Source organism: Centropristis striata, chromosome 16 (assembly GCF_030273125.1).
Source record: "Centropristis striata isolate RG_2023a ecotype Rhode Island chromosome 16, C.striata_1.0, whole genome shotgun sequence".
Lineage (NCBI taxonomy): Eukaryota > Metazoa > Chordata > Actinopteri > Perciformes > Serranidae > Centropristis > Centropristis striata.
In genome coordinates this window covers 143,845-156,189 of record NC_081532.1, presented here as the reverse complement: position 1 = coordinate 156,189, position 12,345 = coordinate 143,845, and the positions used below count along the sequence as shown (strand labels likewise).

General features: G+C 39.3%; 1 protein-coding gene across 1 annotated transcript in view; it reads left to right on the top strand.

Moving 5' to 3' along the window:
• The first annotated feature begins 3,603 nt into the window (after positions 1-3,603).
• The window catches only part of rps6ka1 (ribosomal protein S6 kinase a, polypeptide 1), an 87,176-nt gene continuing 78,434 nt past the window's right edge, over positions 3,604-12,345 (top strand). Inside the window, exon 1 of the mRNA XM_059352596.1 lies at positions 3,604-4,060. Coding sequence (XP_059208579.1) covers positions 3,998-4,060 — 63 coding nt within the window. The 5' untranslated portion in view covers positions 3,604-3,997. The remainder of the gene's footprint in view (positions 4,061-12,345) is intronic.

Below are 12,345 nucleotides of genomic sequence, written 5' to 3'. Positions count from 1 at the left end.
CACTCCTTTACTACACAAACCTGCTGCTCTTCTACCCTTCACACTCCTTTACTACACAAACCTGCTGCTCTTCTACCCTTCACACTCCTTTACTACAGAAACCTGCTGCTCTTCTACCCTTCACACTCCTTCACTACACAAACCTGCTGCTCTTCTACCCTTCACACTCCTTTACTACACCAACCTGCTGCTCTTCTACCCTTCACACTCCTTTACTACACAAACCTGCTGCTCTTCTACCCTTCACACTCCTTTACTACACAAACCTGCTGCTCTTCTACCCTTCACACTCCTTTACTACACAAACCTGCTGCTCTTCTACCCTTCACACTCCTTTATTACACAAACCTGCTGCTCTTCTACCCTTCACACTCCTTTACTACACAAACCTGCTGCTCTTCTACCCTTCACACTCCTTTACTACACAAACCTGCTGCTCTTCTACCCTTCACACTCCTTTACTACACAAACCTGCTGCTCTTCTACCCTTCACACTCCTTTACTACACAAACCTGCTGCTCTTCTACCCTTCACACTCCTTTACTACACAAACCTGCTGCTCTTCTACCCTTCACACTCCTTTACTACACCAACCTGCTGCTCTTCTACCCTTCACACTCCTTTACTACACAAACCTGCTGCTCTTCTACCCTTCACACTCCTTTACTACACAAACCTGCTGCTCTTCTACCCTTCACACTCCTTTACTACACAAACCTGCTGCTCTTCTACCCTTCACACTCCTTTACTACACAAACCTGCTGCTCTTCTACCCTTCACACTCCTTTACTACACAAACCTGCTGCTCTTCTACCCTTCACACTCCTTTACTACACAAACCTGCTGCTCTTCTACCCTTCACACTCCTTTACTACACAAACCTGCTGCTCTTCTACCCTTCACACTCCTTTACTACACAAACCTGCTGCTCTTCTACCCTTCATACTCCTTTACTACACCAACCTGCTGCTCTTCTACCCTTCACACTCCTTTACTACACAAACCTGCTGCTCTTCTACCCTTCACACTCCTTTACTACACAAACCTGCTGCTCTTCTACCCTTCACACTCCTTTACTACACAAACCTGCTGCTCTTCTACCCTTCACACTCCTTTACTACAGAAACCTGCTGCTCTTCTACCCTTCACACTCCTTCACTACACAAACCTGCTGCTCTTCTACCCTTCACACTCCTTTACTACACCAACCTGCTGCTCTTCTACCCTTCACACTCCTTTACTACAGAAACCTGCTGCTCTTCTACCCTTCACACTCCTTCACTACACAAACCTGCTGCTCTTCTACCCTTCACACTCGTCTACTGTCGGAGCTCTGTTATGTCATTCTCTGCAACAATCTGTTGTTTCAGAGCCCGAGGACGTCTGAATATATGTTTGTCTCCAGGCGCTAAACATTTGGTTCATTGGGAAATGTTGCAAAGTCAGTTGCACCAATGCATTGTCATTTATTTCTGGAGGAATCATTGAGGGCAACCCTTCATTTACCATGATGTCGAGAGTTCAGAGAAAACACAAAACAGAGAAAACACAAAACAGAGAAAACACGAAACAGAGAAAACACAAAACAGAGAAAACATAAAACAGAGAAAACACAAAACAGAGAAAACACAAAACAGAGAAAACATAAAACAGAGAAAACATAAAACAGAGAACAGAGAAAACACATGCAAAAACATCAAAACCAGTTGCAGTGAAATGCAGTTATTGATCATCATAGTTTATAATTGTTATAATTTTAGTTATAACTGTGTTGACTTTGATGTTTGAGGTCGATGCAGCAGAGAAGCTGAAAGCAGTTTTTTCAAATTGAGTATCTGTCCATGTTTCTATGATTTAACATTACAGTTCTCACATTTATCAGACGTTCATTCCCATTAACCATTAAAGTGACAGGTTCTCCTATAAAGGATCTGTTCTCCTCTAAAGGATCTGTTCTCCTCTGAAGGATCTGTTCTCCTCTAAAGGATCTGTTCTCCTCTGAAGGATCTGTTCTCCTATAAAGGATCTGTTCTCCTCTAAAGGATCTGTTCTCTAAAGGATCTGTTCTCCTCTAAAGGATCTGTTCTCCTCTAAAGGATCTGTCCTCTAAAGGATCTGTTCTCTAAAGGATCTGTTCTCCTCTAAAGGATCTGTTCTCCTCTAAAGGATCTGTCCTCTAAAGGATCTGTTCTCCTCTGAAGGATCTGTTCTCCTCTAAAGGATCTGTTCTCCTCTGAAGGATCTGTTCTCTTCTAAATGATCTGTTCTCCTCTAAAGGATCTGTTCTCCTCTGAAGGATCTGTTCTCCTCTAAAGGATCTGTTCTCCTCTGAAGGATCTGTTCTCCTCTAAAGGATCTGTTCTCCTCTAAAGGATCTGTTCTCTAAAGGATCTGTTCTATAAAGGATCTGTTCTCCTCTGAAGGATCTGTTCTCCTCTAAATGATCTGTTCTCCTCTGAAGGATCTGTTCTATAAAGGATCCGTTCTCCTCTAAATGATCTGTTCTCCTCTGAAGGATCTGTTCTCCTCTAAAGGATCTGTTCTCTAAAGGATCTGTTCTATAAAGGATCTGTTCTCCTCTAAAGGATATGTTCTCTAAAGGATCTGTTTTCCTCTAAATGATCTGTTCTCCTTTAAATGATCTGTTCTCCTCTAAAGGATCTGTTCTCTAAAGGATCTGTTCTCCTCTAAAGGATCTGTTCTCTAAAGGATCTGTTCTCCTCTAAAGGATCTGTTCTCTAAAGGATCTGTTCTCTAAAGGATCTGTTCTCCTCTAAAGGATCTGTTCTATAAAGGATCTGTTCTCTAAAGGATCTGTTCTCCTCTAAAGGATCTGTTCTATAAAGGATCTGTTCTCCTCTAAAGGATCTGTTCTCTAAAGGATCTGTTCTCCTCTAAATGATCTGTTCTCTAAAGGATCTGTTCTCCTCTAAAGGATCTGTTCTATAAAGGATCTGTTCTCTAAAGGATCTGTTCTCCTATAAAAGATCTGTTCTCTAAAGGATCTGTTCTCTAAAGGATCTGTCCTCCTCTAAATAATCTGTTCTCTAAAGGATCTGTTCTCCTCTAAAGGATCTGTTCTCTAAATGATCTGTTCTCTAAATGATCTGTTCTCCTCTAAAGGATCTGTTCTCCTCTAAAGGATCTGTTCTATAAAGGATCTGTTCTCCTCTAAAGGATCTGTTCTCTAAAGGATCTGTTCTCTAAAGGATCTGTTCTCCTATAAAGGATCTGTTCTCTAAAGGATCTGTTCTATAAAGGATCTGTTCTCTAAAGGATCTGTTCTCCTATAAAGGATCTGTTCTCTAAAGGATCTGTTCTATAAAGGATCTGTTCTCTAAAGGATCTGTTCTCTAAAGGATCTGTTCTCTAAAGGATCTGTTCTATAAAGGATCTGTTCTCCTCCTCTGATGCACCAAACAGCAGCAGCTCCACTCTGCATTACGTATTTGCAGTTCCTGTGTGCGCCAGAGGATGGCCCCATAGATATCTATGGTGGCACCATCAGACTGGGCGGAACTGGGGCGGAGGGGGCGGGTCTTCTCTGCAGGAACCAGCCAATAGGAGGCCGAGCAGCAGCAGCTCGTACTACAGAGGCTCTGAGACAGTCGGAGCTCTGCGCGCACCGGAGCAGACAGAAACCGGAGAAACAGCGTCGAGAGGGAGACAGCAGGACTCTGTTCAGTCCTTCAGGTGGATCTAGAGGATCACACAGTCCGGATCCTGGTCCAGACCAGACCCCCTCAGCAGATTACCGGTTAGTCAGTGCTCAAGGTGTTCCGGCTGGATTAACTCTGAGAGGAGACGCACCAGAGTCCACAGCAACAATCAGGATTATAATTGTTTGAGGAGCTGCTGGTTGGTTCTCCTCAGACCTTCTCTGCACCGGGACCTGGACCTGGACCCGGACCTGGACCTGGACAGGCTGACAGCAGCGGACCGACTCCGTGTGGAGACACTTTGCTGAGGAGGGAAGAGAGAATCGTGAGCAGATAAAATGCCTCTCGCTCAGATCGCGGAGCCATGGCCCACCATGGAGCTGGTCCAGCTGGAGACCGAGGTAGGACACACTAAGGGGACATTCAGACCTGAGACATTAAGACCTGAGACATGAGACAGGAGACCAGAGACCAGAGACCAGGGACATGTCCCCACTGGTCCTGCATGCTGCTTGTTATCTCACCTCTTCATGCTGAAGCTGTGATCTCAGCAGCATTTAACCACATCACACTTCTATAAAGTACAAACATTAACTGTAAAATAACTGATTCTGTCTCCAGAGTGTGTGAGTGAAGCCATAATGAGAGTAAAGTGTGTGTTGGTCCTTCAGGCCTGCTGCAGGCTGTCTGATGTCACCAGCAGAGAAATGTTTTATGTTTTATTATATTAATGAGACTCTTTTCACCAGAACCAGCTGTCACAGCTCTCTTTAACTCTGTCTAGGACATCAGGCTGGTTTATGACATGCAGAAAATAATTATTAACAACTTTTATTTTCATCTTTTAAGGCAACTCATGACCAACACATTGATATATCATTTTCATAATTTTTTTAAATTATTGTTGGTCAGTTTTGGTCAAATATACAAAATTAGGCCTCATTTCAAGAGAAAAAAAGTAATAAAACCTGAATATTTTATATAATAAATAATAAGTTGTCGATGTGAATGCACAGAGTAGATTATGTCAACTTTTAGTCAAACTTATGTTTTGAAAACATTGTTCATTTTAAGATGAAGGAAATAAATCACAGCTGAAGAAAATAAATCACATCTGTGGTGAAAAGGAGCCATGACATCAGACTGGTTTATGACATGTAGAAAAAAATATTAACAACTTTGTTTTTCACCTTTCACCAAAAATATGTAAATTATATATCAATGTGTTGGTCATTCCTTAAAAGGTGAATTAAAAAAAGTTGTTAATATTTTTTTCTGCATGTCCTAAAATATATAATAGTATCTATAATGGATGCAGAGGGGAACATTTCAAGTATTTCTATGAAAGTGAACCTTTATTAATGGATGATCCAAAAAAGTGTTGGACTGTCTTCTCTCTGATATAATGAAAATAATAATCCTGCATATGACTTAATTCAACCAGTGCAACATTTTTACACTTAAACATATTGAGTTGATCTGAAAACTCTCAAATCGGTTAAACAAAACCTGAGTAATGAGTAATTTAAGTCATATTTAAAGTACGTCTTAATGAATTAACTTATTGGCTCAATTACCACATAAACTGAGTAAATGTAACTAAAATATGATGTTAACCATATGGAAAATATTTATAGCATCTAATCTTTGAGTCAAATATTCATTTATTTTGAAGAAGTAAACTTAATTTATATCTGATATACATGTTTTAGTCAGGACTCTCTTTATACACTAGTGACCTAAATGGACCTGGAGTTTAGTCCATTTTTTTTAGTATAATACTTTATATTAGTCACATTTACAGGCTCCTTCAGTCGTTTCTTAGTGTTTATACGACTCTTGGCTTGTGATTATCATAAATCACAACTCAACGTCTCCAGGAATCATGAGCTGGTTCCTGGAGATAAAACAGACTGTAACTCCTGTTAGCAGCTTTATATCACAAGGATTTTCTCTCTGTTTTACTACGAACTGATTATATCTGAAGCAACACGGAGCAACCTGCACCACAATAACCAGACAGACAGATAAATAAATAAATAAATAGCATTACAGCGGTTCCTCTACCCTCCTGAGACCTGCGTCCTCATGTGGACATTTAGTTTCTGGAGCTTCTCCTTCATTCTGCTTCACTCTAACATGTTGTCCTCAGTAGAAAATCAATCAATCAATCAATCAGTATAAATCAGACAGCAGCTTATTATTAAAGTCAACCAGCTACACAAGATGATCACATTTTATGGTTAAAACTCTTTTATTTGAGCTTCATAATGTTTGTAGTTTGAGATTCTGTATGAGTTTGAGTCTTTTTAGCATTAGCAACAAGCTACGTCTGCTAATGCTAATCAGGAACATTTGAGAAGGAAAAGACTTCAACTATCAAAGAGACTAAAGTGTAAATGTAAGGAAATAAGAAGATTTACACACTTAGTGAATTACTTGTGTTTTACAGTGAAATTAAACTATAATTTTTTCCTGTTCCAAGACATAGTTTAGTGTTTGTTCTCATCAGGCCTTAATGATCCAGAACACCTAGAAGAAACTAACAATACTTACATAAGTAAAGCTGTCAGGAGGTTAATAACACACGGATCACTAGATAAAACTCTTCCTGGATCATTTAAACTGTAATAATGAATGTTGCAGGCTGCAGAATGGGCTGATTCCTTCCTGTCTTCGTGCTGCAGCAGCATGTGTGTGTTAATTAAAGCTGCATGTGAGAAGAGTTTTATTAACCTCAGCAGGAGGAAGAAGCTCTGCTGAGTCTGGACTCAAACATTTACTCCTCAACTTACTGGATGTTGGAGAGAGAGAAAGAGGAATATTTGTGTCCACAGCCTCATTATTCTGGATCTTTATTCATTTTATTCATGAACTCTCCAGTTGCCTCTTGAACAGACTGGTTGCTTAGCGAGAATCAACCAGCACATTGTGTGATGAAGAGCTGCAGAGAGCAACCTGCCACAGGATCTCTGATCAAAATTAAAATAATCACTCTTTAATCACTGCTCACTGTAGATAGTCTGCAGATTTAACAGTAAAAACTGCTAAACATGACAGTAAAAGACGTAAAATGATAAATGAGTTAATTCAGTTTCAGTAACAATGAAACACTGTAAATGTTTATATCAGACAAAACAGGATTTTTACAGTTTTAAAAATAAATAAATAAATTACTCCACTGTAAAATACTCATCATCGTGTTTGTAACAAAAATATACCTTAATATTTATACAATCATCACTGTAGTTTCTTCATTTATTTGTAAAAATACTTTTTTTGTTGTACTGTTAAATGTACTAAACACCATATCTCTAACAGAAATATACTGTAATATTTAATGGTGAAATCTTTAATTTATGCAGCATTTATAAAGTATTTTCTGGTCAATTATATGGCAGAACAGCGTTTCTTTTGATGAAAAAACTTTTTATTTATACGGTAAAATATGAAATAAAATGTCAATCTTAAACGTGAAATCAACAGTTTTTATATAATAGTTTTTAATCGTTTTTTACCATAAAAACAACAGTTTTTTTTACACTGTAGCTGTAAGAAAAGCTTTCTTTGACTGTGTGAAGCAGGTGATGTGACTCTGATCTCACTGATTAATATCTCTGTCCTCAATCCATCACATTATTATCTCTCACAAGCTGCTCATTAAACTTCATAAAAGACGAGCTAATGACTCATTAGGGCCTTAAATTAATCAGAACTAGTGCCACTAGTGGGGCAGCAGAGCTGATTTATGGTGCACCAGCAGATCCTGTTGATCGTAGAGCAGGTAGATGTTGTTATGAGCTCATGATCAATTAAATAAGTGCAGCTCGTGCAGGAAGAAGCGTTTGTAGGAATGGTGTCAGTAGTTGGCAGAGCGAGTATCGACTCACAGCTGAACAGATGGAGCTGCTGAGCCTGTGAACACAGTTTATTACTGAGAAAAATACCCTGAATGCCTTCAGAACGCAACACTCATTTCATAGCTAAATTATACACGTCCCTGCCAACAATAGTACAGTAGTGTGTACAAACCAGCCTGTATATACACTGAAAAAACTAACTGACAAAACATGAGACATAAATAACTAGAATGAAGCAAATAATGCTCAGAACAAGTCAAATTATCTGCCAGTGCAGTAAGTTAATGTTCCTCTGGAAGAATTCTTTAAATCAGTAAAAATATCTAGAAACTGGAAAAACAATGATGTCTTAAAATAAATCTAAATATTCTTATTTTGAGTAATTGTGTCTTGAAAAGCCTGACTGTAGTAACATTAAAATAAGCCAGAAATACTTGAAACGAGCACGTTTTTTTCTCATTCCAGTATCTGTGGGTAGATACTGGAGGTAGAAAATACTTTAGAAATATAATTTAAACTTCATGCAACTAAAACTCTCAACTGGAGCCAATATTTTAGGTAAAAACTCACCATATTCAACAGTTGAATAGATTGAAAAGCATGAAAAAGCTCACAATGTCAATCCTAAAAACAAGTCTTTACACCAGACTGAAATCCCTGTGTAGAGGGGTTACTCACCCTGTGTAGAGGGGTTACTCACCCTGTGTAGAGGGGTTACTCACCCTGTGTAGAGGGGTTACTCACTCTGTGAAGAGGGGTTATTCAACCTGTGAAGAGGGGTTACTCACCCTGTTAAGAGGGGTTACTCACCCTGTGTAGAGGGGTTACTCACCCTGTGTAGAGGGGTTATTCCCCCTGTGTAGAGGGGTTACTCACCCTGTGTAGAGGGGTTATTCCCCCTGCGTAGAGGGGTTATTCACCCTGTGTAGAGGGGTTACTCACCCTGTGTAGAGGGGTTATTCCCCCTGCGTAGAGGGGTTATTCACCCTGTGTAGAGGGGTTACTCACCCTGTGACGAGGGCTTATTCACTCTGTGAAGAGGGGTTACTCACCCTGTGTAGAGTGGTTACTCACTCTGTGAAGAGGGGTTACTCACCCTGTGTAGAGGGGTTACTCACCCTGTGTAGAGGGGTTATTCACCCTGTGAAGAGGGGTTACTCACCCTGTGTAGAGGGGTTATTCACCCTGTGTAGAGGGGTTACTCACCCTGTGAAGAGGGGTTACTCACTCTGTGAAGAGGGGTTACTCACCCTGTGAAGAGGGGTTACTCACCCTGTGTAGAGGGGTTACTCACCCTGTGACGAGGGCTTATTCACTCTGTGTAGAGGGGTTATTCACCCTGTGTAGAGTGGTTACTCACTCTGTGAAGAGGGGTTACTCACCCTGTGTAGAGGGGTTATTCACCCTGTGTAGAGGGGTTACTCACCCTGTGAAGAGGGGTTACTCACTCTGTGAAGAGGGGTTACTCACCCTGTGAAGAGGGGTTACTCACCCTGTGTAGAGGGGTTATTCACCCTGTGAAGAGGGGTTACTCACTCTGTGAAGAGGGGTTACTCACCCTGTGAAGAGGGGTTACTCACCCTGTGAAGAGGGGTTACTCACTCTGTGAAGAGGGGTTACTCACCCTGTGAAGAGGGGTTACTCACCCTGTGTAGAGGGGTTATTCACCCTGTGTAGAGGGGTTATTCACCCTGTGTAGAGGGGTTACTCACCCTGTGAAGAGGGGTTACTCACCCTGTGAAGAGGGGTTACTCACCCTGTGAAGAGGGGTTACTCACTCTGTGAAGAGGGGTTACTCACCCTGTGAAGAGGGGTTATTCACCCTGTGTAGAGGGGTTACTCACCCTGTGAAGAGGGGTTACTCACCCTGTGAAGAGGGGTTACTCACCCTGTGTAGAGGGGTTACTCACCCTGTGTAGAGGGGTTACTCACCCTGTGAAGAGGGGTTACTCACCCTGTGAAGAGGGGTTACTCACCCTGTGTAGAGGGGTTACTCACCCTGTGTAGAGGGGTTATTCACCCTGTGTAGAGGGGTTACTCACCCTGTGTAGAGGGGTTACTCACCCTGTGTAGAGGGGTTACTCACCCTGTGAAGAGGGGTTACTCACCCTGTGAAGAGGGGTTACTCACTCATTTTAGCTTTTTTGGTCAGTAGGTAAATTATACTCAGAACAAGATAATTAAGATGTTATTGACAGATAGAAGAATAAAATACTTGGTGAGCTTCATGTTTTTGCAGTGTAACGTACAGAGTGAATATTGTAGTTGTGGCGTGTCAGCATCGGCCTCTAGACATCAAATATCTGTCATTGATCTGATTGATCAAATATCTGTCATTGATCTGATTGATCAAATATCTGTCATTGATCTGATTGCTTCAGTCAGAGAGACATTGATCTCCGTCACCAAGCAGCAGGAGAGAGAGAGAGAAAGATGGAGGCTCTGCTGCCAACATGGAGAGAGTCATATAGACAGATGGGACACACACACACACACACACACACACACACACACACACTCTCTCTCACTGTTGAAACTGAATCTAAGTCAGAGTAAATATCTCAGATCAAGGGGATATACGTTTATTTTTTGTCTGATAAGACAATTCTTCTTAGTCAGCAGTTTCTACTAAAGTACTACTGACAGAAGGAACCAGATTGTATGACAGAAACACAGAAACACAGTGTGTCATGTTGACTTGTTCAGCTCAGAGCCAGTTATTATTATTATTATTATTGTTATGATCGGTGTGTTTCCCGTCATTCACTCGGTGTGTCTGAATCATGAATCAGTTTATGAGCTTTTGTGTTTTGCAGCTTGTTGCAGCAAACACTCAGAGAGCTTTTGATTGAGTCTTTTATTCTCCACCAGATCATCTCTGTTATGAATGAAATCACCAGCAGCTGCTGAGTGAAGCTCTGAATCATGTTTCAGCTCTTTAACCCTCTGTAGTCCAGCAGGTTCTGGTTCTAATGTGCCAACTTCCTGCATTAGTTTCTGTCTGTTCAGCATCTTCCAGTCTGTCCTTACATCACATCATGGCTCCTTTTTCTACACACAAACTAGCTATCAGTCAGATTTTACATTTTATTCTAATGAACAAAGTATAAAGCTGCCAGGAACCCAAAATACAAACAAAAGACACAGGTTTCTATGGAAATGGACCGATTTTTAACCATTTATACACACAAAAACAGCAGAAAAATAATAAATAACAAAACTACAAAACAGTCTATTTGCATGTAAATTAAAAATAGTAATAGTTTTCATTGTAGAAAGAAAATTCCCATTTTTAAAATGTTCTAGAAACATAAATGTGACACTGTGAAAGCTCCTATGATTGAACTTTAACTGGCTTTCTCAGCTTGTCTACATATCAGATATAAATAAAGTTATTACTGTTAATAAAACATGTATTTTCAGTAAATAAATGGACTCCAGAGGGTTAAATATAGCAGATATCCTCCACAAACGCTGATTTATCATTCTGTCTCTTCAGGAGGAACTAGAGAAAGAAACTAGTTCCTGCATGAAACTGATCACGAGATCAACCGCCTGGGCTGAAAAATGTACATATATATCTATATATATATATATATATATATATATATATACCAGAAACTGAATCAGAATGATTTATTTTTAGGGACCGAGCTCCAAGGACCCTATTCTAATTAAAGGAATTATTATTATTATTATTTTTCCAGGTAATGAATCGTTTATTTGGGGACTTTATCATATTCCAAAACTTCCAATATTTGGAATATACGTCAATCTGCCGTGAAATTTACATATTCTAGTTGAATTGCTTAACTTGAATAATTGCTGATATTTAGATTTAAGTTCTGGCAACCACAGCTGACATATTTTACCGTAAATGTAACAGATTATTTTTTACAGTGTAGGTTTTTAAAGCTCAAAAATGATGTTTAGAGAAAGTCCAAGCAGAAGAGGCGTTATTGTTGTTTAGATTTTCAGTGTGAAATGATTTGAGCCTCTTTGATTTGATGGTTTTTCTGCTTGTTTTGTATCTTTTTACCTGCTTCAGTTTGTTCTTCCAGCCTGTTTTGCTCAGAATTGCTTGTCGGCTGCTCTCGACAGTTTGTGGTCGTAAATGTTTTCTCATTTCTTTCTCATTTTCTTTCTCTTCTCTTCTCTTCTCTTCTCTTCTCTTCTCTTCTCTTCTCTTCTCTTCTCTTCTCTTCTCTTCTCTTGTTCAGGATTATATTGCATCATATAAATCACTGTTTTTATATTCTCCTTAAATCTAGAACTTAATAATTGAATTCTGTTTTGCTGAATATATGGAGGAGATGAGACAAACTAAAAAGTTACACTGTAAAAAACCACCAACGGTTGTTTTTTACAGTAAAAACCAGCAGAACTTTACCGTAATAAACACGGTGCAACTTTTTCTAATATTACGGTAAAAAGATATTATCACTGTTGATTTCACGATTAAGATTGACATTTTATTCCATATTTTACCGTATAAAAAAAAGTTTTTCCATCAAAAGAAAAGCTGTTCTGCCATATAATTGACAAGAAAATATGTTATAAATGCTGCATAAATTAAAGATTTTACCATTAAATATTACAGTTTATTTCTGTTAGAGATATGGTGTTTAGTACATTTAACAGTGAGAAAAAGGATTTTTACAAGATAAATGCTTGTATATATATTACATTAAATACATATTACAGTGTATTTTACAGTGGAGTAATGTATTTTAAAAAAAAAAACTGTAAAAAAATCCTGTTTTGTCTGATATAAATATTTCCAGTGTTTCATTGTTACTGAAGCTGAATGAACTCATTTTACGTCT